This window comes from Myiozetetes cayanensis, unplaced genomic scaffold, assembly GCF_022539395.1.
Source record: "Myiozetetes cayanensis isolate MyiCay16 unplaced genomic scaffold, myiCay2020 scf3, whole genome shotgun sequence".
NCBI lineage: Eukaryota > Metazoa > Chordata > Aves > Passeriformes > Tyrannidae > Myiozetetes > Myiozetetes cayanensis.
The window spans coordinates 70,728,983-70,756,311 of record NW_026087521.1 but is presented as its reverse complement, the minus strand read 5'-3'; the positions used below and the strand labels follow the sequence as shown (position 1 = coordinate 70,756,311).

The 27,329-nt window shown below is 42.7% G+C and overlaps 1 protein-coding gene across 1 annotated transcript in view; it reads left to right on the top strand.

Annotated features, from left to right (window-relative positions):
- The window catches only part of ITPR2 (inositol 1,4,5-trisphosphate receptor type 2), a 230,833-nt gene that overhangs the window by 55,115 nt on the left and 148,389 nt on the right, over positions 1-27,329 (top strand). The window contains 14 exon segments of the mRNA XM_050325375.1: positions 4,469-4,623; positions 5,851-5,950; positions 6,100-6,260; positions 7,850-7,991; positions 8,701-8,859; positions 9,696-9,868; positions 11,646-11,765; positions 11,870-11,895; positions 11,898-12,054; positions 12,697-12,948; positions 13,155-13,299; positions 13,921-14,071; positions 24,568-24,761; positions 26,366-26,498. Of these exon segments, the coding sequence (XP_050181332.1) occupies positions 4,469-4,623; positions 5,851-5,950; positions 6,100-6,260; positions 7,850-7,991; positions 8,701-8,859; positions 9,696-9,868; positions 11,646-11,765; positions 11,870-11,895; positions 11,898-12,054; positions 12,697-12,948; positions 13,155-13,299; positions 13,921-14,071; positions 24,568-24,761; positions 26,366-26,498 (2,068 nt within the window).

Sequence of the window (27,329 nt, the reverse complement as noted above, 5' to 3'; positions counted from 1 at the left end):
TTAATGCATCTCCTTTGACTTCTGTTTATCTGTCTTTATGAATTCCAAACATTCTGCAATTCTAACTTTTTCTTTTCTTGCTACCAACCTAAGAGATTTTTCTTCTGATAAGCAATGCAAATATTATTTATTTTTTTAAATTTTATTTTACCTTCCAGGATCCAAGTTTATTAACTTATAATTTTATAGTATGGAACACGGGTGATGCAGTTCAAACAAGAATAGAATTGGGGGATTCATTGGGGTTTTTTAAAGGATTAACCTGGCAATAAACAACCTAAAAAAAACATTGAAAAGAAGAGAATAATCATCAGCTTTAAAATGTCAGCATCTCTGCTTATATAAAGCCAGCAGTCAGACCAGTGGAGAAGCTGGGGGAGAAGGGGAGACAAGGATGCTGGCACATTATTATTATTCTGCTGTTGCACACAGGTCTGAATCAGCTCTGGAAATGCATACATTGTTTCTTACAGAATGTCTCTGGCTCCCAACAACAGGGTTGCAACGTGATGTCTCCACTAAAAATGCGATGACTCACAAATGAGTCAACAGTGAAGGTGTTCCAGGAGGCTACTGCTGTGCTGTGCCGTCTGCCAGGGCTCTGGAACGTGCAGGAGCAGGGCTGGCTGTTCATTTGCTCCATTATCCTTCCATATAGAATATTTAAAATAACCTAACCTGGGCAGTTCTGCTCACGTTACTGCTCTGGGAAAAGGCCTGTTTTCTGAGAGCCTCCTAAACTGGGTTAACGTACTGAGATACCACATTGCTCTGGCTTGGACAGGCATTTTCAGCACTCTGGCTGCTATTAAATTTAATTTCTGCTGAAATCTGTAGTGCAGCTTAATGTATTCGTTCAGGAGCAGGGCATTATCCTTGTCTGTCTCCATGCCACCAGAGGTGTCTTCACCCATTGGAATTGCAGATTGGGCTTCTAAAAGAAAAGGTATTCCAGGTCTGTCTAAAAGAAAAGATATTTCACCTCTGTCATGGGTTTATATTGCTCTTTGCAGTTGAAACCAAGGAAAACTCCATGTAAATCTCCTAAATTTTTAGGTGTGGTGTCTCACTGAGATGAATAACGAAGGTTTGGGGTAGGTCACAATTAGCAGTTCTGTTAAGAGCTGTGGAAAGGGTTTGTCTGCTGGGCTGCAAGTCTCAAGAAAGGCAAATCTCCTCACATATTTCTCCTTCATCCTTGTGAGTGATTTAACCAGTGCACAACAAGAGTGAGGTGATTCCACCTTCTTCACCTTGGCTATGGGTCTGATTTGACTTGGGACAGCCCATCTCTAGTTTGTGATTAGTTTGGGACAATCAAAGCCGTACTTGTTTTCCCTCAGGGAATTTACTATTTGTTAATATTTCTGCCCGCCCATTTTTAACTGTTTTACCCACAGTTCTTGCACCTCCTCTCCATACTCCCAGCACGTTATTCACTTGGCTTTTTGTTTTTTGTAAACTCTTGGGAGTGCTTTCCTTGGCTGTCACTGACCACATCTCCATCATCTCTGAAACTGTTCCATTGGCTTTCTCTTCATACTGCTTTAAGTTAAATTTTCTTCTCTCTACTTTTGATTTCCTTTGCAATTCTTGTCTTCCTTTCTCTCAATTGAATCCAGTTTTTCTGGCTGCATCTGCTCATATGCCACTTTTTTTACCTGAGCAAATGTCACGTTGTTTTCAGCTGATGAGGAACTCAGTGCTTTCTCCTGAGGTGATTATATTGTCTAATTAATTTAAAATAGCCTAATACTTTCACTTCTTCTCACATCCTCACACAGACTCATCTGCTGATTCAATAATGGCCGGGTTTAAGTGCAGGTTCTGACGACTGCTTACTAAATTTAATTTATCATGAGAAGCTTTCTGTGTGCAAGTGCCTGAGCATTCTCCCTCTCCCACACACAGACAGGTGTGTGCACATGGACTGACACATAAATTGAGACATAAATACAAATCCCTGCATGTTGATATGTGATGACAGCGTTCCTGTCTCCCACGTGCTCCATGTATACAACTTGTTTTCAGAGCTGCCAAGTTGAAGGACACACGGGGTTTTTTTTTTCCATAATTAATACTTAATGCCCTTAGTCCAGGTTGAGCTGTGAGGTTCAGATCCTAAAATAACGTAATAAAGGCGAGTTCTGAGGTTTGTGGTGGAGTTCAGTCTGGAGCACAGCTCTTGTGCAGGGCTGGTTTTGCTCAGCTAAGCTTGGCCTTGCAGTCAGCAGTTTGCAGACCCTGTCTTGCCCCCTCTTGAAGCAGAATTTCCTTTTAGACTAAAAACCAGATCTTGCTCCTGTGCCAGGTTTGATTTGACAGCTGTTAAGCCTGGTTGGTGGGGTTTAGGCCTGATGAGCCGATTCCATTGCTCAGCTGGATTTATACAGTTGTTGGGAGGACTCATGGTTAGTCAGCCCCAAACTGCAGGGTGAACTCCACTCCTGTCAGAGCATTGTGATTTAACCCCATCTGCCAACTAAAAAAAACCCCAAACCCTAAAAAAACCCTCAAAACAAACAAACAAACCAACCCCTCATACAATGATGAAGTGTCCTGCCTTTTTGTATATCAGTCATTTCAGTTTGGAAATTATAGTGGAGAGGGTAGTTTCTGGGAAACCAGAATGTAAGTTATGGGAAATATCAAAAAGTCTGGATGCTGTTCTGAACTATGCTGTGCTACTCACCCCTTTACAGACCTCTTGAATTTTAAACTGGTTTCCCAGTTTGCTGTTCTTGTTTGGAAATGTAGGAAGTAGTTTTCATTTAACATCAGACTTTCACATGTATTAAGCTCTTAGAAGGATTCTTTTCCAGTTTGTGTGCCTTTTCTCTGTCTCTGTCCTTGATAGAAATAATGGGATGGAAAGCTGGCATTTTTTAGGCTTGATAATGAAACAAATGGGTGTTTTGGAAGGATTCACAAAGCACCTTGAAATGAGATAACTGGCCCTTTCTTACATAGTTTCACTCATCCTTGATTTTTGTTGCTTAATCTCAATTGTCAACATGGATAATCAAAGCTTTGCCCTTGATTATCCCTTACAGTTTGGTTTTAATCAAGTTACTAATGCAAACTGAGTGCAACCTGGCCTTTTACATTGCTCTGTACAACTCTTCCCTAGTGCTGCATTATAAATCATTATAAAAGTATTTCAGGTTTCCAGGGTTTGGTTCCTACCCCTCCCCCAATTTTGGCTTTCTTCATTCCTCTTTTCTTCTACCTCCATGATATATATTTTGTGTACATGAAGGGCCCTGGGCTACCAGTCTCTTAATTGGTTATTAGTCTTTTGTAATACATGTAACTCAACACCCCAGAGGAGCAGCTTTTACTTACACCAGGAATTCTCTTGGTTGCTGGGTGGGTACGGACACAGACTCTGAACTGCTCCTTCAAGCCATGATGTGTGTCTAGGGAAGGTGGAATTTGGAGTCTGTGAAGACAGAGGCGTGTAGGGAGCTAAAGATGAGGATGTCTGGGTTGCAAAATCCCCACAGACTTGGAGCAGGTGGTGGGAGGAGGATGGCACCTCAGATTCACCCGCCTCGTCTGAGCAACTCTGTCACCTGAAAGCTCCTCAAAGGGAACAGACTTCTCCCCTTGCAGTGGGTAAAATCAGACCTGTGTTGGTGCTTTGTGTCCCCCCCCTTCCCAGGACAGGTAGATCTTAGTGGAGCAGATATCCTGGCTCTTACTGTTTGGAAAGTGTGGGACAGGATGAGAGGAAACGGCCTCAAGCCATGCCAGGGGAGGTTCAGGTTGGGCGTCAGGAGGAATTTCTTCATGGAAAGTGTTGTCAGGCATTGGAAGGGGCTGCCCAGGGAGGTGGTGGAGTCATCATCCCTGGAGATGTTCAGAAAACGACTGCATGTGGCACTCAGTGCTATGATTTAGTTGACAAAGTGGTGGTCTATCAAAGGTTGGATTTGGTGACCTTGGAGGTTTTTTCACCCTAAGTGATTCTGTGAAAATGCGATGCTGTGATTCTGACCACACAAGAGGAAAAAAAAATGAGCAAACTTAACTAAAACAACAATGGATTTAGGCAAATTGCTTGATTTTTAAATCCCCTCCCCGCTTTAATGAAAAAATAAAAATCTGATTTTCATTAATTCTCTTCTTTGAACTTTCCAAACCAGCGCTGTGTAGTTCCATCCTATGGGAGTGAGGGGACTGCAACTGCTGCAGGTTTTTTGAAGTTGCAGGTGCCAAGTAATGGCACATCCAGTGCTGCAGCCTCTCTGTAGCTCATGGCCTGCTGTTGTTCTAATGACTGCCTGAGACCTCACGTGCCTGGGGCACAGTGCACCCTTTGTGTCGGCTGCAAAGCCAGTCGTGGCAAATTCTTGCTAGAAGGTAAAAAGAGGAGAAAAAAAAAAAAAAGAAATTACAATTCAGATTGTCTGCAAGGTAAATGGAGGATTTATAATGCAAGCAAATAACCCTTGTGCCTAATCAGCAGAGAGAAGGCGACCTTCCTGCTTCAAAGAAGAAGCGCCAGGCAGGGGAGAAGATTATGTATACTTTGGTCTCTGTGCCACATGGAAATGACATCGCATCTCTCTTTGAACTGGATGCCACCACTCTTCAGAGAGCTGATTGCCTGGTTCCAAGGTAAAATAAAAAAAAAAAAAAGAAAAAGGGAATGAAAAAAGGGCAGAAAATAGTGCTGCATTGACAGGGTTTCTCCCTGGCATTATGCTGGTGAGTAAAGCGGGGAAAAAAAAAATAAAAATCAAACATGAGCAAGTATTATCCTCCTGCTGAAGTTTGAGGGGTGTTCACGGGTAAACAAGGGATGTATAAAACATGATGCTGCTGCTGTGACTGGGTAAAATAATTATAAGGATAAAACAAGTGACACTTAAAGGGAACCTGTGAAGAGAAAAATAACGGGCTAAATATCGCACAGATACGTGTGAGGAGAGAACTGAGCTCTGAAAAAACCCTGCTCCTAATGGATCCAGCTGGATTGTTCCCAACAAAATAACGTGTGTGGTGAACTGGGCTTCTGCTTCCCTGACAGATCATGATGCCACTGAAGGCCTTTGTTATTCAGATGAATTCAGCAAGTGTGGCTTCTGGGTTTGAATTGTCAATATCGGAACTGCTCGGCTGTGCTGCGTAGCTGAGATGGGCTGGATAAGTCACAGGGTGGTTGGCTGTGACTGGATGGGCTTGCAGACACTCGGGGCTACTTGTCACGAGGGTGGGTTTTAAAGCTGGGTACCCACAAACACTGCTGTATGTGGCTTTGGAGTGTGTTTGCTGTGCTGAGTTTCGCCAGATAATTCGGTTGCTCGAGTCCTCGGAGCCCATCAGCGCAAAAGGGAGAGCGTGAACGAAGACCGCAGTGAATGTGTTTGAAAAGTAAAATTTGGGGTGAAAATTGCAGTTGGTTTCTCAGCTCTGCTTTTTGATAATACCCCAGATTATCATATGGAAAGAATTTTGCAGGATCTCACGTCTGCTCTTTGTTCACTTGATTTTCGGCTGAGAACCGGTCCTGTAAATTCCTGCTCCCTGGAAGCAGGGTTTGCAGATCATTATGGTGAAGCTGTGAAACCACGGTCAGCTTTACTTTCTGGCTTTTGTTCTGTGACAGTTTAAAGGGGGTGGTTACTCTGCAGGAGAGAAAAACAGTGAAAGAATTGGGTTTGTTCGTGAAATGTGTTTCCATTCAGATGGGATTTTATAACATCTCCCTTTTAATTCTTTTTTCTTTTTTTTTTTTTTTCTTTAAAGAATATTTTACTCCTACTTAAAAACCAGCACTCTGCATAATCCCAAGATGCTGTTCTTGTTGCAGCTCTGCCTGTTGTTTGCTTTGTCCTCCTTTAGGAACTCCTATGTCCGACTGAGGCACTTATGCACCAACACTTGGGTCACCAGCACCAGCATTCCAATAGACACTGATGAGGAGAGGCCTGTGATGTTAAAGGTAAACACCTGTATTTTGGGATTAAAACCCCCAAACTCATTCCTGAACCTGTCTACCAGTGATCTGCCTTCTAACACGTAGAATATGCATAATAATCAGGATAAAGGTAAGGGCACTGCTTACCCTCATTAAACCAAAAACCGTTGCAGATCGGGACGTGCCAAACCAAAGAGGACAAGGAAGCTTTTGCCATTGTGTCGGTTCCCCTGTCTGAGGTCAGAGACCTGGACTTTGCCAATGATGCAAACAAGGTTTTAGCATCAACAGTTAAAAAGCTGGAGAATGGAACAATAACCCAGAATGAAAGGAGGTTAGTGAGTTGTTTGTTTTGGTTTGGTTTTTTTTTCCCCTTCTAAATTAACATTTGGTTACTCATGACATCATGACCTCACAATAGAATGTAATTTAGTGATATCCTCGTGGACACAGAAGCAGTTGGGAGAGGACACTTTAGTGCTGAGAGTGTGAGCCTGGGGTTAGATCCCACCTCTGCCACAGCATCCAGGCTGATCTGTGCATCTCTTCTCCAAAATGGGGGTAAACAGCACTTCCCCAGCTCACTGGCCACATAAATAAATGGGTAAATGTGCTTGTCTTAATTTCCTTTGATAAACCACTTCTGAGCTGCAATATGAGGGGTCACTGCATCTGATCCTCATGCACAAGAAGGCCACCTATACAACAGGCAGCACAGCAGGGCTCTTGGTCTGTGTGAAGTTCATGTTCACCTCATATTCGTGCTGCAAAAGCCTCAGCAGGAGGTTTTAGTGTGACTGAGAAGCTGCCCCAATAAGTCCCTTTTCTTTCTTATTTCTGTTTCCCCCCATTTTCTTTTCCTCTCTTACATAATTTTGGTGTTTTCCCCTTGTATTCATTCCCACCTGCCCCTGAATTAAGGGATTTTGCTGTAGCCAAATGTATCCCACTGCCAGTGATGAATTTCACTATTTGTCTTCACCTGCCTGTGGTTAAACTGCATATAAGACAGCTTCTCTGGCAGTGTTAATTTGTAACCTGTAATGCATCATATACAGGTCCTTTTTTTTTTTCCCCTGAAGATGTTAATTTTTGGTGATAAAACTGGATTCTTGCAGTGAGTTTCCAGTAGCAATTAGACCAGATGGTTTAATATCATAACAGGCAGATCTGTAATGGCCTTGGGTGTTGGTACTCAGCCTCAAAAAGCTGAGTGAAAAAAAAACCAAAACCCAAACATCTTTTTGCTGTCTTATCACTGCCCTGCTTAGATAAAGAGGAGTCCCAACAGTTTATTTCTGGTCTACTTCATCCTACATCTGCCTTTTCTGTTCTTTTTTTCTTGGGGGACACACGTACCTTGCTGCTCTCCATCAGTGGGCTGAGACTTTCTTGGCACAGTATATATATGAAAACAGTTATATATGAATATATATAGTTGAAAAAGTATATATATGAAACACTTTCTTGGGTCAGTAGGGAAATTATCTAGTGGCAGAATGTTTTTCTTCCTCTAGTGAGTCCATCATCTTGTTTCATGGACCCATGATAAAGCATAAAAATCCTTGCTAGGCTGTTTAAGTTTCTTTTTTACTGCTCCTGGGCTTTGAGGCCAGCTGGTATAGATTTTGCATCTCTGAATACTGTGTATCAATCCAACATCCTGCATTTTATTCCTGCTTTCCCTCTGGTTGTTGTTTAATGCCTTGGTAAACAGCCCTGTGATTGATTTAAGCTTCTGCTGAAGCAAGGCTTGGGATCCTTAAGTACATACCAAGCTTAACTTTGCAGTGATGGGAGTCCCATTTTGCCAGGCAAAGCTTGTTATAAACGTGATTTTTGCTCTTAGTGAATCCTGGCAAGTGTTGAATGACCGTATGTAATCATGATTTGTCCATCCATCCATCTATCCCTCCATCCCAGGTTTGTAACCAAGTTACTGGAAGATCTCATTTTCTTTGTGGCTGATGTGCCCAACAACGGGCAGGAGGTTTTGGATGTGATCGTTACCAAGCCCAACCGGGAACGACAGAAATTAATGAGGGAGCAGAACATATTGGCTCAGGTACGTCCTGCTGTGTTAATAACTTCATTGTGTTTGCCAACAGACTGTAGGAGACAGAGAGGTGAGAAACTGTTGGTTTTGGGTGACCTGGCTTGTGCCATTTGTGTGTGGTTGGACTGGGTAGATGAGACACTACTGGTCAAGGCTCATCTCTTGGTCCCTGAATCAGAGTGAAGCACAAGGGGCTGTGTCTGATGGCTCTTAGTTTCATGTGATGCTTTTAAGGCTACATTTGAGAGCAAATTGTTCACAAATTTTGAAACAAGCATGCAGCACTGTCCCAGTCCTGCAAGTGTTCCCCACATAGGAAAAATTCCAACGCCCTCCTAGACCTCTGGCTTTGTTTGTATGAGGGCAAAACTTGCAAGTAAATCAAAATTAATGTTCTCTTTAAGTTGCCTACTGAAATAATTTAAAAAAAAAGGTGGGGGGGAAGGATGAAATTGGACAGCAGTCAGTATTGTCTTCCTTTTCTTTTAATGTATCTGAAGTTAAGGCACTTAACAGACAGTGTTTAAAATTGGGGATAGCAGAAATAGAGAAAGCAATGTCAGTCAGGTTGGTGGGAAAGCTAAAGCTGAACACAAATGCATAAAGCTGTGATGTCTCAGATTTGTGCCCCTACTCGCATTTGGTCGGGGCTGTTTAGTTAAAGTTTAGCAAAAGCCTGGGTTTGGTTTTCATTGTCATCCATTCTGATTTTGAGCAGATATTTGGCATCCTCAAAGCTCCTTTCAAGGACAAAGGTGAGGGATCGATGCTGAGACTTGAAGACCTGGGTGACCAGAGATATGCTCCCTACAAGTACGTGCTGAGATTGTGTTACAGAGTTCTCAGACACTCCCAACAGGACTACAGGAAGAACCAGGTCAGTGGTGCTGAGGATAATTTTCCTCCCGATTCCTGTAATTATATATCCTGGATTTGACATCGCTCTCTGCACTTAAAAGTGGGATTCTGTGGTGAAAAGCCTGATTTTTGTAGGTTAGTAGTGTATGAATTGAAAGTTCAGCAATGAATAGCACGAGTTCACCTTGTAGTTTTGCAGGCTCAGACTGAGACTGGGGGCCACTGCTTCCTTCATGAACTTCCTGCTATTAAAAAATATTCTCTTGGAGTCTGGACTATGAAGTGGGAAATCTGCAAAACTCTCTGTTTCTGTGTTTGTAGAGGGAATGGCAGTGAATCAGAGCAGAATTTGTTCTGTCAGGTAGCCTGATTTCCCACTGCTGGAGACCCCCTATGAGCAAAAAAGGATTTCAGAACAACATGGACCAAAGGGACTAGAGATAAAAGCTCAAACTGCTGTGTGTGGCTTCTTTGTTTTCTTTCTAATGCTTTACAGAAATATTTTTATCTTGGAGAGAGAGAAAGGAAGGAGGGAAAACTCAGGGAAAAAAGCTTCTTAATATAAAAACCTTTTTTTTTTTTTTTTCCTTTTAAAAAAATTAGCTGCCATTTCTTGAATTTTGTATATATTTCCATGCATTCATTCCTCTGCTACATGAAAGAATTAGAAGAGTTGGTCATCCCTAATATGGCATCTGTTTCTTGGGGTACATATTTGAGGTGTTCAGATGTTCTTTTGTTCAGAGAGGAAAGTTTTGAGGGTTATTTTGATGAACTGAGCTGAATGCCTCTGGTTCTAAAAGAAAAAACATTACTGCTTGGTGGTTCACCGTGGGGAATTTTCCTTTTTTTCAGGAATATATTGCTAAGAACTTCTGTGTCATGCAGTCCCAGATTGGTTATGATATTCTGGCAGAAGACACCATCACAGCTTTGTTGCACAACAACAGAAAACTGCTAGAGAAACACATCACAGCGAAAGAAATAGAGACATTTGTGAATTTACTCAGGAGAAATCGAGAGCCAAGGTTTGAAGTGGTCCACATCACTTTCTTTTTCTCTACTGATAGGTTTTTGTGTTTGCAGTAGCTGTGAATCTCCCTGCTATTCCTTGCTCTGATGTCTCTTTCTCCCGGTTTTGATGTGGCAAACAGAAAAACCCACATAGAAAATATCAGGACTACCTGTCAGTCTTGGGGTTTGACCACATCTGCATTTCAGAACTAGGACTTACTTGAAAAGAGGGTCTTTATGCTTCACAGGACTGTTTTGAAAATTTTGGTCTTCCTTCAGATTGGGACAAGGAGATACAAACAGAAAGTTTAATTTCTCCTCTGTGGAACTGCCACCTGTGTTGTTTCCCCTGCCAGTAGTCTTGGTATAAATTACACAGATGGCAATTTTTCCAAACCTTTATTAATACCAGTTTTCCTGCAGGTTCTGATTCCAGGTCAGACCTAGAGCAGTGAAGATCTCAGTAAACGTATCCTAGACCAGATTTTGTCCCAAATGAAAAATTCTGGCCTTGAACTTTACTCATTTGATTTTTTTTATTTTTTTTTTATTAGCTTTAGGTCAGAATATTAAAAAAAAAAGGATTTTTTTTTTTTAAACTGGAAAATCTATTTTTATGGCTGATATTGTACCTGGATTTCTAAGGAAGTGGAACATAGGATACGTGTGTGTGTGTGTGCCTGCTCATATCTGCTCCCCCAGCAGCTCTTGAGCCTCTTGCCCAGTTTTGGCTACATTTGCTGGAGGAATGGTGGGCTCAGGGATACTTAGTTCCTAGGAATGTCATGGAAAGAAGAACCTACATAGAGGGAAGAGGCCCTTTTGATATCCCAGTGAGGCAAAGGCTGCAACACTGTTAATGCAGACAGAGGAGTCCATGGAAAAGAGACAAAACCTCAGGAATGCCCCAACTGCGAGGAAAGCCTCAGCCTTAACCTCGTTAAACAGCAGATCTAAGTCTGAGAGGAAAAATTCACAGGAATTCCCTGCAAAGCTTCATTGCTTCTGCCTTACATGGAATGACCTCTTTGAATCCAGAGCTCCTGTCCTCAGGTCCTGCCAGATCTTCACTCTTCTCTGGTTGCCTGGAGTTCCCTGGAAGTGTTCAAGGCCAAGTTGGATGGAGCCCTGAGCGACCTGGTGCAGTGGCATCCCTGCCCATGGAGTGGAGAGGTTGGAATTAGATGATCTTTAAGGTCCCTTCCAACCCAAACCCATCTGTGGTTCATTCTTCACTAACTGTTGACTGTGTCACCTCAGAGGTTTTTAAAAGGCAGCTTTGGAAGGTGGAGTTGTGGTGTCCTCCAGTGCAGTGGAGCTCCCCAGAGGGCACGTGGCTGTCTCCAGCACAAGGAACATCTTCTTGCTGCTTGTGATGGGTGAGGGTGTGTGCTCTTGCTTTTGGTTCCTGACAAGGATGGTGACCTTCAGTGGAGTTCCCCTGCCAGCCAGACTTAAGACAGCCTCAGGCTGCTCTTATGTTGTGGTACAACCCTTTGACCTTTGATTTGCTGAGAAATGTCTCACTTGGTGATATTTTTCTTTTCTCTCCCTGACTGATTGTTCAGCACCACTCAGGGTGGCTCTCAAAGCTGTTACTCATCTTTTTGTGTTGTGAGCTACAAGAGTATGAGTTGGCAAAAGTTGTTTGTCAATAAATATTGTGATTTGTGCTCCCTTGAGCATCCATACTCTAGTACTGACTGCTAGGGATTTCTACTGCAGTGTTTCTGAGTAGTATTTTAAATCTCATTTTCTATTGCATCTGTGGTTTTTTTTTTTTGCCTGCAGATTCTTGGATTATCTGTCAGACCTGTGTGTATCCAACACCACAGCAATACCAGTAACTCAGGAACTCATCTGCAAGTTTATGCTGAGCCCAGGGAATGCTGACATTCTCATTCAGACCAAGTGAGCATCTGTAACTGGAGCACAGCACCTCTCTGTTGCCTGCTCTGTTGTTCTATCCGTAGCAGTTTGCTGGTGGCTCCATTGTGAATGGTTTGTGTTTGCAGGCTGGTTTCAACACAAATGGACAACCCTTGGAATGCCCAGTCATCTCAGATGACATGGATGAAGAGGAAGTGTGGCTTTACTGGATTGACAGTAACAAGGAGCCTCATGGCAAAGCCATCAGGCATCTGGCTCAGGAGGCGAAGGAGGGCACGAAAGCTGATTTAGAAGTTCTTACCTACTACAGGTAAAACTGTTTATTCAGAGAAAATGCAACCCTCTGAAACCCCTAGTGCTGTTCTTAGCCAGTTCATTCGCCAGTATCAAAAAAGAAAACCGGGTCATGCCAGAAACTGGGATTAGAAGTTTGTTTCAGGTTTTTCTTGCAGGAGGCGTCACAGTCTCTGCTGTCTCTGCCAAGCAAATCTAGAGTTTCCTCTGCTCATCACAGCTCTCTGTGTCTCTGTCATTTTGCCTCTCACCTTTTATTTACTGGGCTTTAATTTTAGGTTGTGCTGCCCTGCAAGCAAGGCACGCTCTGAGGGAGGACTGTCCTGGGGGTCTTGAGGATTAGAGGGGAAAGGGGATAACGGAACAGTGTCTTATACCGATTGAAAACAAACAGTGCAAGTGCTCCAACCTTCCATTGAACTGTTTCCTTTGACTTCCAGAGGGAGCCCAGTCTTCATGGGGGCTGGATCCTGACATGAACATTTTTAATGGCAAGTCAATCCCTTGCTTAGTAAAGTCACTCTTGTCATTTTTGAGGCTTTATACCAGCAAGGCCGATATTATGCCTGTAAACCAAGAGTTCGAGGGACAGCGTTTCATTTCCAACTGCTCTCCTTGAAGAGCTTACCTTTTTTTTTTTTTTTTTCCCCCCCTCAAGGTACCAACTGAACCTCTTTGCAAGGATGTGCCTGGACCGCCAGTATCTCGCCATCAACCAGATTTCTGCCCAGCTCTCCGTAGACCTGATCCTGCGGTGCATGTCTGACGAGAGCCTCCCCTACGACCTCCGCGCTTCCTTCTGCCGGCTGATGCTGCACATGCACGTGGACAGGGATCCTCAGGAATCCGTGGTGCCTGTCAAATATGCCAGATTGTGGACTGAAATTCCTACTAAGATCACAATCCATGAGTGAGTTGAAAGGCTGAAGCACAGAAGCACTTTGTAGGGATGGTCTCGGGACAAAGCGGTTGTAATGTCGACAAAAGGTGTTTCTGTTGCAGAGCACAGAACTCTTAATTATTGTTGCTCTTGGAGACTTCCATGGGTAAGTTTTATTTTTCACTCTGTTTTTATGGGTGTTTAGTGTTCCTTTTTTTCTGTGCCTTGCACTGTAGGTATGATTCCTTCACCGACTCTTCGAGGAACGAAATGAAGACCAAGTTTGCACTGACTATGGAATTTGTAGAAGAGTACTTGAAAGAAGTTGTGAATCAGCCCTTTCCTTTTGGAGACAAAGAGAAAAATAAACTTACATTTGAGGTACTTCTCAGCTATCTACATCCTACTTACAGTACTCCTCATTTCAGATGAGTTGAGATATTTCAAAATAAAGGCAGTTGCAGAATAAATGTTGGTGCAAAATAGCCCAATGAAGCACCAGTTCCTAATTTCAGTGTTCTTGGTGATGACTGTTACTGCAGAAAATGATATTCTTGTCTGCTGTCAAACAGCTGTATTTTTCCAACCCTTCCCACCTTCTCTTGAGGTGGTTGCATTTCAGTGGAGGGAGAAGGGATATGTGGGGGGATGAATGGCCATATTCTCTTTCTTCCTACGTTAGGGAAATGTAAGGATTCTTCAGTATAAGTAAGCACTATTGTCTCTGCAAGATATTACACTGGAAGAAAATAACCTAATGCTGTGGTTTAAGTATTGTGTGAAATTCCTGACAGAAACTTTAGATAGGCCTAAATTTTCTAGATTCAAATAACATTGAGTAAAGGGGAAATTTTAAATCAGTGGGGAGACCTGTGCTAATTTGAGTGCACTCGAGATCTGAATCTCCGTGGAAGCTGCTGTGTGAAACGTGGATTGCACAGCTGAACACCACAAAGGTTGCCAACAACACTTCCTTCATTTTTGATTTCTTTTTTCTCACAGGTGGTACATCTGGCTCGGAACCTCATATACTTTGGCTTTTATAGTTTTAGTGAGCTCCTCAGACTGACCCGGACGCTGCTGGCAATCCTGGATATCGTTCAGGTTCCTATATCGTCCTACTTCGAAAGGCTGAGCAAGTTTCAGGATGGAGGTGAGAAAAGCAGCAAAAATCTGTTCTTCCAGTGTGCAATTAAGGGTTTTTTTAGGTTGGAAATAATTTATGGAACATCTCATTACTCTTTCAAGGTTGTTTATTCACACATAACCCACCTACAGGAATGTATTGCGGGGTACACTGAGGAGGTTGGGTAAAAAGGAACCTTCGTGACTTGTGGTCACGGCCTTGGTGTTGCTGCTCCTTTGCTTATTTGCAACTGAACTCTCAGATTTGGTTCTGGGCCTCAGTGTTCCTTGCAGTGAACATCCCAAGCAAGCTCAAACAGCATCTGCCTGGGCACAGTGGCACAAATCTTTATCAGTCATCTTGGCAGTTCACTGAAAGGGAGAACAAGATGTCACTGGTGCCCCAACTGAAGAAGCACCAGAAGGAAGCCCAGAGGAGGATCCTCTGCATGTGTTAGTCAGTTTAGAATATCCTTTCTTTAACCCCAGGACTATCCTGTATGACCCCCACTGCCTTTTCTTCCATGGCTTTCAGCTGGGTTGAAGAATGACCGTGCCAGGAAGGTGCTGAAACTTAGCAGTTCAGTTTTCCTGTGTGTGTGGAAGAGAGGTGTGGGCTGAGGATCCAGGAGACTGACTCATGGCAACTTTTGTGTTAATATGTAGCTGGTGTTGCCAGCCCCAGCTGGCTCACAGCGCCAAAATGGATGAGCTGTCTTGTTTGAAACAATTATTTTGTATTTTCTCTGGGAGGTGTTTTCCCAGCTTTGAGTTTTTCCAATCATCTTTCTGCTCAGTCACTCCCACAGATGCCCTGCAGGAAAGGGCCATCCTTCATGATGTTTTCCTCCTTTGAGGTTCACGCATTTTGGAGAAGTTTAGACTGTCAGTGTCATCTCTGAACCCTAGGAGTTTTATGCTTGGTTCTCTTATCTTCCCTCCATCACTGCCAGCAGACTTTCCTGCAAACCTCTGGAAGTCTTTCCTGCAATGCAGTGCACACCAAGTCCTGCTGGAGCTGGCTGCAGTCCCTCCACAGCTCTAGAGGAAAGGACTGTATGTTCAGGCACTTGGAATTATGTTGTGCTTTTTTGTCCCTGAAAGACTGCATTGCAGATTCTTTCTTAAATGTCTCTGGACACAGTTTGGCTCCAGACACACTGTTGGCAACATGGGCCATGCAGATGGGGTTCTTCTCTTGAGTTCTCCCTCTGCCCAAGTCTTTAATCCTGATTATACATCTCATTCAATGTTTTTACTCACGTTCATTACCCATAAAATTGTGTTTCATCCTTAATTCCCTTCTATTTCTGTTGAAGGGTTTCCTTCCTCTTTCACACAGATATTCTCTCTGTTAGAAAACTGAGTTGTTGGAACTTGTTTTATTGGTTACCTGTCTTGGTATTTTATTGCCTCTTTGAACTTACAGTACTGGTCTCTTAGGCCATTAAAAAGGACTAAAGTAGAAATTAATTAAGTCTGGGGTTTTTTTGAGGTTTTGGAAAACGTGTTGGCATTTTCTAAAATCAGAATGGTCTGATTTTTTTTTTCTTTAAAGTGTTTTCTTATTCATAACTTCCATAAAATACAGACAGATGGATTGTTCCCTGCCCTCCTTCCAGTCAGGAAGGGGTGAGAGTGACTTCTTGCCTTTAAAGAAGGTCAGAACTCACTCTTCCATACCTCTCCAGACTGCAGCAGATCCAATACTTACAACATTGGAGATGTCCCTCCAGCACATTAATGCTCTCGGGATGTGCAGGTTTACACAGCTTCTATTTTTAAGGAAAATTACCTTCCTGGAGTTGCAAAACTCATTACCCTGGTGTTCTTTAAACAAACAAACAAGCAAAAAGGTGAGATTGTATCTGTTGTGATGTTGTGTGTGTACTGCAGATGGATGGAAGCAAATGTTTAAGTTTGAGAGTTTATAAAAGTTGTGGGGTTTTGTTTGGGGTTTTATGTTTGTTTGTTGGTTGGGTTTTTTCCTCTTTTTTGCACCCAGTCAGTGATTCCAAATGTCTAGGCATTAGATTAAATCAGTGGGAACACATATTTCATTCTTTGAGCTTAGGGCTTTGAACTGTAGCTCTGAACTCTAATTTTGACAAACACTGACAGCCAATCATGATGCCTGAGATTGGTTATTGGTCTGAAGAAATAAGTTTAAATTTTATCAAGCATTAGGGGTGTGATCCTGTAACTCTGATGTGGGAAAGGGCTACCAAATACCAGCTTTGGTATTCTGTATATTTTAATTTTCATCGCTATCTTATTGTAAATTTGCATAGAATAATATTAAATGTATATTTAACAGTGATATTTTGTTGATAAATATGCCAATTCAGAAATGCAGTTATTTTCAGATTCTAGGAGAAGAGACTTGAAGGGTGGCTTGACCAAATGGAAAAGCCATGTAATTCCTATTCTTCAACTGCAGTAGATAGAAGGTGGCATCCCCACAGAAGAATTTTGGTTGAGATTTATGTATTTCACGTGGCAGGTCTTACCTTTTCATTCTCTTAAAAAGCAGTGATTTCCATAGGAAAATCAGTGCTGAATAAATTCGGGAACAGATAGGTTATTCTGCCTTTCCATTATTGCCATTGACTTGTTCCGGGTCAGGAACAACAAAAACTTCCAACACCTGGTTGCTGGAATATGAATTTATAGAGAACTGCTGAGGTTCCTTCTTGACTGGTTCAACCAGTTCAGAGAGCTGTAGTCAGGATTTTGGGAAACTCAGTAATGATGGGTGGAAGAATACGGTGAGGCTTGGCTGTGGGAAGCCTGCCTGGAGTTTTGCACCTCAAGGTTGAAACAACCAGATGTCCAACCAGCTACCTGGAGCCTTCATCCATGTTTAATATTTATTTCTTAAATAAACCCACTTATTTCAGTAACACTGCTTGCTAACTAAGGAATTATGTGTGACAAGTGTTGAACTGTTGAAGCAAATTTGCAAAATGGGATGTATTTTTAGGCTTAGTTGCACGAAGACTTAATTAACCTTTTACCTTAAGATGTCATTTTCTGTGCTGTGCTTAAGTTTTGAGCCACCTTGGTGGCTGAGGGTAGTCCTTGATATTTTGTGTGAGTTTTTCTCTATTTTGGTTCTGAGAAGATTCTGAAAAGATCATGGAATCATGGTGTGATTTGGGTTGGAAGGGACTTTAAAAACTGTCTCATTCCAATCTCTTGCCATGGCCAGGGACACCTTCCACTAGCCCAGGTTACTCCAAGCCCCATCCAACCTGACCTGGAACATTTCCAGGGATAGGGCAGCCACAACCAACCTGTGCCAGGGCCTCCCCACCCTCACAGGGAAGAATTTCTTCCTAATACCCAATCTACACCTACTCTCTGTCAGTTTGAAGCCATTCCCCCTTGTCCTGTTGATCCTCATATTAATGTAAATGTTATGCCTTGCTTGCTTTAAAAAGCTTGATTTTAATGCCACTGTCAGTTCTTTCACCCAGAATTAAATCAGCATGCGTGTAGTTTTCAGGTGTGACCTTATTTGACGGAGACAGATTGGGCAAAGTTGGCTGGAAACATTTGTGAGAAAAGATGCTGGAAAAAGTAATGATGTGTATTTTTGGAAATGCTTCTTACCTAGATTGCATCCTAAAAATGAATTGACTTGAAAATGTTGCAACCAGGTTCTTTTTTGTTTCAGTCAGTGTGTCTTAACTTTGAATAATTTTCATGGTTATTTCATGGTCATTTGAAGCTTTTTTCTGTTCCTTTCCCCCCCCCTTTTTTTTTTTTTAGATCGTAAAAAGAAATAAATATGGGGTTTACAAAATATACTGCTTGTATCCTAAAGAGGCATTTTTTTCCTTAAGGACAAAGGGAGGACTTCATTTAGTAGTTCTGTCATTCTGGCACCTTTAAAGAACATTATAATCTCTTGCAGTTTTAATTAAAAGGTAAAATCATTGCTTTCCTAGTAAGTGCACCCTGTTGTATCATTCCAGAGTAAGGAACCAATCTGCCTTGTCCAATACTGCTGATTTAGCCTCTGTGAATTAAAATGCACATCTTTTCTCTGGGTGCTATTTGATCTTTCAAATAGCTGATTTTAGTCAAACCATGCAACTACAGCACGTGTCAGGTCTGAAAGATGAAGCAACGTGGTAGGAGAGGTAGGTGAGCCACAGGTTTGTCATGTGGCTCAGTGCTATTTGGTTGTTTGGGAATGAGAATAAGGACATGCAAGGAAATACATCCTTGAATTTAAGCTTTATATGTCCTGAGATGCAGGTCACAGTGCTGGGCATCAATTGAAAAAGCCCTCAGTGGTGCAGACTGTATCTGCAGAGTATCTGCAAGCTAAGTCTGTCCCTCAGGAGCTCTGTGTAAATGGCTACAATTTTCATGAGGCAGAGTCTGCTGATATCAGTTAGAGCCTTTTGGTTCCCTCTGCTCAGTCTTCTTGGGAAAAAAAACTGTTTTAGAAACTACCAATAATAAGCTCAAATGGCTCCTGATTGTCACGTGGAATGTGTTGCTCATGAAGTGAAATGCACAGAATGCATCATGAAAAGTGTGTGTTGTGCTGCAAGCTTTCATAGAATAGAGTCACAGAATGGCCTGGGTTGGAAGAGATGTGAAAGATCATCTTGTTCCAACCCCCCTGCCGTGGCAGGGACACCTTTTGCTGGACCAGACAAATGCCAGGAGCTCAGTCCCTCAGCTGCAACTGAGCAAGAAGTTGGGTAGCATTTTCTTCCAGCCCTCTTGGCTGCAAGCAGAGGTGCACAGTGCTTAGAAGCACCAGTAAGGCCACTGGGACAGGGCTGAGAACAAGGTTGGACCTGCCTTTTCTCTGGTTCCAAGAAGGACCAGGTTCCATCCATGACTATTAGAAATGACCGTGTTGTTTCTCGGCCTCGTCTCCCAGCTGCTCTTTTGTCTGGTTAACAATTGGAAATATCTTCTTGAGGCATACTTTGATTAGCAGAGCTAATGAGGCAGTGGCTGTCCAGCAGACTGGAGCAGTAACTTAAACCAGTGGTTTATGAGAACAGGAGGGTTACAAGAGGAGAAAAAAAGATTTAACCCTTAGGAAAGTTACCTGTGTGAGTCACAGATATCTGCAGAGCACTGTCAGACCAAAGGGGAGGTCATTCTGAGAGCTTAATTCTGTGGCATGAACCATTTCTCTTTCCCCCTTATTCTCTCCCTCATCATGAGCCCTGTGCATTAATGTGATTCCAGAGGCCATCGCTCTTCTAGGAATCAATATCCCTCTTGCAGGTGTAGCTCAGCTAGAAGGCTTGATTCCCACGATGCTTTTTACCTTCAAGGCTGGCACACTGATGGATGTTTTGGTTTGTTTTTTTTTTTCCTCTACCTCGTGTCCATGCTTGACACTGCTCTGTGGTTTTGGGGATGGGCAAAATCAACAGAACCTGCAGAACATCAGGAGGAGGTGAAGTTTGGTGGAGTTTCACCATGGCTGGGCAGCAGTGAGTTTGTGTACCAGAGGGGAAGGCAGGTCAGTGGAGGCTGGAGAGGCCAGATTTCACTCAAGGAGTGGGTAGCAAATGTATGTGCGTTGCATATTTCAGGGTTTCTTTTCCTTTGTTTTGCCTTATTATTTCTGAAGGCTATAAAGTGTAGAAGTGACACCTCGCCATGTGTCCTTAATGCCATGCATTAGGTTTTCTGGGAGGCTTACCTGAGGGGTCAGCTAGTTATTAAGCAATGAAGAATGGTTTAGTGAAGACATAAAGTGTGATTCTTGGCCTGTTTATGGTAGGTTCTGAAATCTTTATGAACAAATTCTGTAGAAAAACCTGTAAAAATTAATACCTCTTTCACAAACAGAGCTGTAAGGCTTAATGCTTCTGGCAAATAATATACAGCTCTAAAGGGCTTGAAATAAAATGTGTTCCTTTAGGTGCTGAAGTATGGTTATTACGTGTCTTAAAAATGGCTGTAACTTTTCATGCAGAAAAATTAAACTGCATGAAGCAATGCAGCCAAATCAGCAGAGGCAAAGAAATGTAGAGCTAAAGCTGCCATGGGGCTCTGAGGAAGGTGGAAGATTTCCCTGCCCATGGCAGGGGGTTGGAATTGGATGATCTTTAAGGTCCCTTCCAACCCCAAACCCTGCAGTCTCTGATTCTCTATGGCAGCTCAAATTTAGGTACTTACTTGCCAGAAGCCCTGAGCATCCAGCTTTTCCCATCCCTAATGATGCTTCTGAGTATTAAAACCCTTTTGAAAATATAGGGACTCTTCAAAATTCTGAGGAGGGAGATGAGCACTGTGGAAAACTGTTTGAGCTAAAAACAGTTTTGAAAACTGGTTCCTGGCAACCCATCTTTGACCCCTCTGTGTTGAGGAAGGCTGAACAGCGATGTGAATAAGAACCTACCACACAGTTCTCTGCACTTTGTGTGAAGTACCCCAAATCCTGGGGGTCCTGGAGCCCAAACTGAGGATCCTGCACAGCAATTGGCTGGGAACAATTTGAAGAAAAGGCATGGATTGCCAGCTGCCTTTGACAGTTGTTTTTCCTGCTGAAGATGGTATTTTGTCACTTACCATCCATACTGCATTGCACAGCAGATTGTTGTTTACTTTTCCATTCTGCTTTTAGAATTTTTTTTTTTTTGCAACCAGTAAATGACTTATCAAGAAAATATGTTTATGTAGAAAATGAAGTGTCAAATTATCCACTGTTTCGATTACTTGGGTGGTTGTTATTTTTTTCCCCATAATTGACTCCTCTGAAAAGCCTTTCTTCTCAGAGAGGTCGTTGTGTTGTCAATCGTGCCAAATTGTATGAGATTATGTGCTACAGTTTTGTGACAGAAACTGATACTCATTAGGAAGTTGTGATCACCGTAATAAAAAGTAATGAAAAGGAGAGGCACGGTTGTCTTTCTGAAACATGACAAGCATTCTCTTCTTTCCTGTTCTTTCAGTGCCTGCCAATCTGCAGCTCCTTTAAATTACCACTTAGGCAGAGTGATTTCTTTATGACTAACCTTGTGAGACTGTACATTCAGTGGGAGACCTTCCTTAACGGGCCCACTGCTTAGGGAAGGCTCCTGGCATCTGGCTTGTCTTGGCAGAGGGGAAGGGAAAAACTGGGAAAAAGATTCGTGGAGGTTGCCTTGTGCTGTTTCCCTCCGTTGGTCAGTCCCAGCTCTGAGCACTTGTGCCGTGGTTTGCCAGTGAGGGAGGTGGTTGGTTGCACACACCAGCACTGTGACATTGCAGTGACCATTGTCATGCTGAGGTCAGCATGTTAAGGGTGGCAGTGCCACATGAAGGCACAGCTCAGGCTTCTCTGGCAAAGTGCACACAAAAGTAATCAGGGTTCTCATCTGCTTGCTCCCTCTCCTGATTTAGCTCAGTTAACCAGCTGAGGCGCTGAGTTAATTTTTCTTTGGTCATTGGTATTCAGGAAGCACTTTGGAGCTTTGACTAAGATCAGGGCTCCCTTATTTTAGTCATTGTGTGCATATGTACTAAGAACTTAAATCCCTTTTACTGAGCCAGTGTATTTTGTCTTGCATTGTTGCAGGCTTAGCTGACATAGTCAGTCACTCTTTAAGCCTCAGTAACCTTCCTGTGTGCCTTACCTCAGAGACACACACCCTTCCCTGCTGAGAGAGCTGTGTTAAAGCCAAGAGGACACAAAAGCATAGCAAGGAGAAGCAGCTCACTAGCAAGACTGCTGTGAGCCCTCGTGTCTGTGAGTGACAGATTTAAATCCGTGCTTAACTCAGTCTAGACTTGCAAGGCTGGGCTGAAAACACTGAGCACAGTGAGTGCTGGTTACTGGGGGGAGAGTCTTTTGGAAGAGAAGCTACTGCCCCCTCTTTATGTCCATGAATGATCCCCATGGCTTCTTTCACACAGTAGAGCAGTTCCTCTCACTGTTGAGACACATCAGCTGCCTCACTGCCAGTCCTGAATGTGCTGGTTGACTGCTGTCTGCTCCTTAGAGATGGCATTTCATCAGCACCCTGCAAAACATCATTGTTAAAATACCTTTCCTGAAAAGAAATGCTGAATTGCTCCAGTTGCTGCAGCATTTCAGCTCTGGGAGGGTTCTCCCCAAACCTGCTCTGAGTTAATTGAAAATTATAATCAGAACCAGGCCGTTGGTTAGAAAGTTTTTGAAGATGGGTGTACTCCTGACACCTTGGCTCACTGCTGTTATCAACAGAAATCATGCAGTATTGAGCCACGACCCATTTCAGCTGTAAATACTGAACTGGATTAAGGAGACTTTTCTCTCGCTGGAATCCTTTCCCGTGCATTAATGAACTGCAGTTTGAAATGGCAGGGATAATAAGCACCACCTTAATCCTCCCTTGCCTTCCTGCTTCTGTTTGTTGAGAAGCAGTTGCATGAAGGTCAGCACTAAAGGAATCTTGTGCACAGAGGGTTCATCCTTATCAGCGAGGCTGTTGGGATTTGCGCTGGTTTGTACCATCTTTGACCACTGGTGTTCTGTGGCTGAGAGGAAAGGACAGCAGTAATTTCTTTCCATTTCCCAGATGCTTTTCTGGGCTCCAGTATCGCATTTAGTGCCTCGCAGTCTTTGTTATTTCAGGCCTCTCGCTGTCCTTTTTAGAGGCGGAGAAAGCGGCCTCCTCATTTATGGGGGCCATCCTGAAATGGGGAGAGAGTGGCTGATTCCTTGGTCATGGAGAGAGTTCAGTCCCCTCCCCTGCCATGCCTGTGCAGCACCCCAGTGACAACTGAGAAAATAAGGCAGGTGTGTGCTCTAGGCAACATCCCAGATTGCTTTCTCTGGGAATTTGAGGTCTTCCCAAGATGTTGTCTGACTCCTTATTCAAAACCCGCTAACTTCTTTGCTAACTATACACTGAGTACACTTCGGTCTCGAAGGGTGAGCAGGAGCTTTTCAAGATAAAGTGGAATTCTTCTGCCTCCCTTAGGACAAACTGCAGTTTCACCTAGTTTTTGAAAGAATATCCTCTGGACTTGTTTTAGGCTTGAGGGGTTTAATTATCATTAAGCCCACTGAGTGAAGATGTTCAATAAAGAATTCCTGAGCGTTGCAAATGCCCTCTGTTTATATGGAGGGAAAGGGCTTCTTTTGAAACCACGCTGTATGACTTCTAAACTGAGATGTAGAGCAGAGGTTATTACAGGCCAGGAAGCAGCTGTGCAACCTACAGGTCTTGTGACGGACGTCAGCATCAAGGACGGGATGAAACGAATAATGTCATTTATTTCACTGTTTGAAGACAAAAAAGATGCAAAAAGTCGGTTTAACTGAAGGTACTTGAAGGGTTGAAGGTCCTCCACTTGGGCCTGCAGCTTTACACAGGTGTACTGAGTGGTGCTCAATGCAAATAAATGTTTAGCACACTGGGAGAAAGGGGCTGGGGAGTGGGAGAGAAAGATATATCTGTACTCTATTGTTCCCAAGCTGTTTTATTTGATTTGAAAGGAAAATGCACCATTTTCATTTTACCACAAGAAGGGTATTTGGAATGATTTTACTTTATGCTGGTGTAAGCAGTTAGAACTTTCTGTGCCTGCCTAAAGTGAGGACCCAGCCCTTAGTTTGACTTCTAGCTTCTTTTTCCTGATATCATGCAAAGTCAGAAATACATTTTCTCCTCTCCTTTGTAGGGACTTGGAAGTGTTATTTTCAAAAGACCAATTCAGAGCGATTGCACACCAGACCAGATGCCGAACGGGACCTCAAACCTGACACTAATCTGCCTCATTCACTTTGAAAAAGCAAATTCTTTGTGCCTTACCCTTTTAAAGTCAGGGCTGAAGTCATCGTCTTTCCCTGCATGCAGTACTTGAGCTCTGTGGATTGAAGAAAGAAGGGCATAAGAGGAGGATATTGCCAACAAAAACAAAATAGAGCTTGGGCTTTTCACAGCAGATTGTCTGGGAAGAGGGTCTCTTCAGTGGGAGTAAAGCTTGTCCATGGTGTGGTGATTAAAGTGTACTAAAAGACATACAAGAACTATTCAGGCTTCTCTCAGCAAAGATCCATTTCCTTCAGTCTTTTCTTTGGTGTAATCCAGGTCTTGGCACTCTCTCTGTGAAGAGTTCTGTCCTTCCCTTCCTTCCCTCCATTCATTCCTCTCTGTGCTTTGCAAGAAAGGAATGTAATTCATGTAGGTAGGTAGCACGACATCCTCATTCTTTCTTCTCCCCACCTTTGTGAGAAGGTAGTCATTGATTCACTGAGATGCTTTTCACATCAAAATTCACTGTAAAGACCAGTGTAATCTGTGGAAACAGAGGTATTTCTTGGTACATTTTGCTGAAGCAGCATCAGTGATAGGTACCATTGCAACTGGACTGGATAAAGTTTCTGCCACATGAGTATAAAATAATTCTCGTATAACTTTTTGTAATAAGGAGTTCTTATTCAGTATGCCTCTTGAGACTGGAAGGGGGTTTGATGAGATGGGGGTGCGTGTGATACACAGCTTTGTAAGCAAGCTTTACTCTTGGCTTTAGTCTTGGCAAATACGTATATTTTTGTTTAATGCGTAGGAAACAACGTTATGAGGACCATCCACGGGGTGGGAGAGATGATGACCCAGATGGTGCTGAGCAGGGGGTCTGTGTTTCCCATCAGCACCGCTGATATACAGCCAAGCATTCACCCGAGCAAGCAAGCCAGCCCTGCAGACAGCGAAGACGTGATCGTAATGGACACCAAGCTGAAAATCATCGAGATTTTGCAGGTAATAACGACCGGTGAAATGTTGCGTAGCAAACGTTGCAAAGGTCTTCACTTATTCACAGAATGGCAAATTCTTGCTGTTCACTGGGCTGCTCACTGTAAAAAATAGCTCTTTGGTGTGTGAGGAAGAAATACTCCTCTGTGTGAACAGCACACGTTTGCTTTGTGCAGCAAACCCCAGGTTCTGCCTTGGGCAGTTCCTTAACTTATGCCCTGAAGGAATGTGTCAGTGTTTTCTGTAGATTCTGTGGATCTGTTGGTACCATTTTCACTTTTGAAGGAGCCCGTTGGTTCTGACTTCTCATAGGTGATTTAGATTCCTCTAATTGCTCTCGTCATCTGAAAGGCTCTCAGTTGTTAGAGTATCCTCAGTACTGCCTTCTTTGGTTTAAAACTTATGGTGAAGGACAGTGCTATGAAGTAATCCCCCAAATAATACCGGTCTTGTCTATCACTTTCTCATTTTCATTTGTTTCTGTGGCTGACTTTCTCTCCTTACTATCTTGCTTTACTGATTGATGCCCAGGAGGACGATTCCAGGACCTTGTCCTGTGCATTCTCTGAGAGAATCACATTTTGTCTCATCCTTTCCTTTTTCCACAGCACATTCAGTGCAGGAGCACCCAGGATTGGAGAGCGTTAAATCCTAATTTGTTACTTAACCTGTGGTTTGTTGGTTATGGGTTTTAGTCCCATGGTCAAATTACTGCACATTAGCAAGTTTCCATATGCTGGGTGAATCACAGTAAATGGGCATATGTATGATCCTGGTTCACAAGAAATACAAAATAATTTGGTTTAATTTAATATGCAATGAAGGGGGATTAATTTAAATCACATTACCATTCATTGCTATTCTTCTTAAAGAATATTTATTGTATTATCATGCATAGCTAGTACCATGGTGATTAAAGCTATTCTATTCTAAGAAATATTTCAGTTTATAGTAATTTAATTCCCCATCTATCCTCCTATTGCTTTAAGTAAAGGCTTTTTTACTTATGAGTTTCTGTCCTGCCCTCAGCCAGAATTAAACAGATGGCCTGAGAGACTTAGTTGACTATGAGTGGACTTGGAAAATTCTTATTTTTAAAAATCCTACTTGTACAGTTACCCTGTAACTTGATAATGGAAAATAAACAAATCCTGTTGCGGTGGGTCTGGGAAGTGTGTTTGGCTTTAATAATAAACCAAAGAAACAGGTTGCCACCATTTGTCACCTTTCAGATGACCTGTTGCCTCAACCTTGGTGAAGAAACATGTGCTTTCATCCTCACCGGTTGTCAAATATGTTAAATGATCTTGGAGCTGTTTGATTGTGTGCTTGCATTTCCTGTGGGCAGGGAGCATCCCTGTGGGATACACTGGAAGTCCAGCCTGGCCATTTTCCTCGCTTTTCCGATATAAAAGTAGCACTTCCAGCTCTGAATCAGGATTTTTCCTGTATGGCTTTCCAGTTTCACAGCTGAGGAACTGTCTTTGCTCTCTGCCCCACTTCTTGTCTTCATGGGGCATTGGAAGTGCAGCTGAAATGTGGAATAATTGGTGTCAACATGGGTTGACAGAAGAAAAGTCTTATTTAAAACTATTTTTTTTTTTTTTTAGTTTATTCTCAGTGTCAGACTGGACTATAGAATATCCTACATGCTGTCTATCTATAAGAGAGAGTTTGGGGAAAACAATGAAAACGTTGATTGCTCCACAGCATCCCCACCTGACACACCAGGGACTGCCTCAGGTAAATGTTGCTGTTGTGTTGCAGTGTAAAATAATTCCATGTAGAATTAGACTGCAAAGAATGAGTTTAATTAGACCAGAAAGACACACGCTGCTTGAAGTGGAAAACCAGAAAATGTTAAGGAATTCCACAAAAATAAGATTTCTTTGCTGGCCTCTCCTCCTCTAACAAAAATGCGACTCCTTTTCCCCATTGGGACAGTTGGTTCTCTTATTTGTGCTCTTCCCAAAATGCTGCACCATGAAAAATGGAGTGGAGGGTAGATCAGGGGAATGCTTGGGGTTGGATGAGGACAGATTTAAATGGGGTGAATGAGGCACAGGAATGAAGTGGCATTTTGGGGAGACTTCCCGTGCTCATGGAAGCGATCAAAAGGTCTGTGTGAACACCTGGAAGTAGGAGAGAATTGCTCTGATTGGAGGTGGGCACATCTGTAACACAGATAAGTTATATTAAAGTTATATTAAAGGTGTTCTAAAGGAAACTGCCAGTGTGGTGAATGATTTGGTTGACGATAAATATTCTAAAATTCACATATGTGCTCTGGAGGGGTTGGCTTATCTAACAAAAAATGTGTAAGTTTTAATAATCTCTGTCATTTGTGGCTCACTGCTGGTGGTTAGTACAGCTCTTAGCACCATGTGGTTTTGGATCATCTCTACAGTTTGGCCCTTCCTCAGAAATAGAAAGGCCTGTTCTGTTTCTTCCCTGTTACTCTTGCAGACAGCAAATTTTGCCTAGTTGAGGAATGACTAGTTAGACCTTTCCTTGATACCATCTGCTTTAAAGAGGAACAGAGTTCCATTTGGCTGTGCAGATTAAACAGTGATC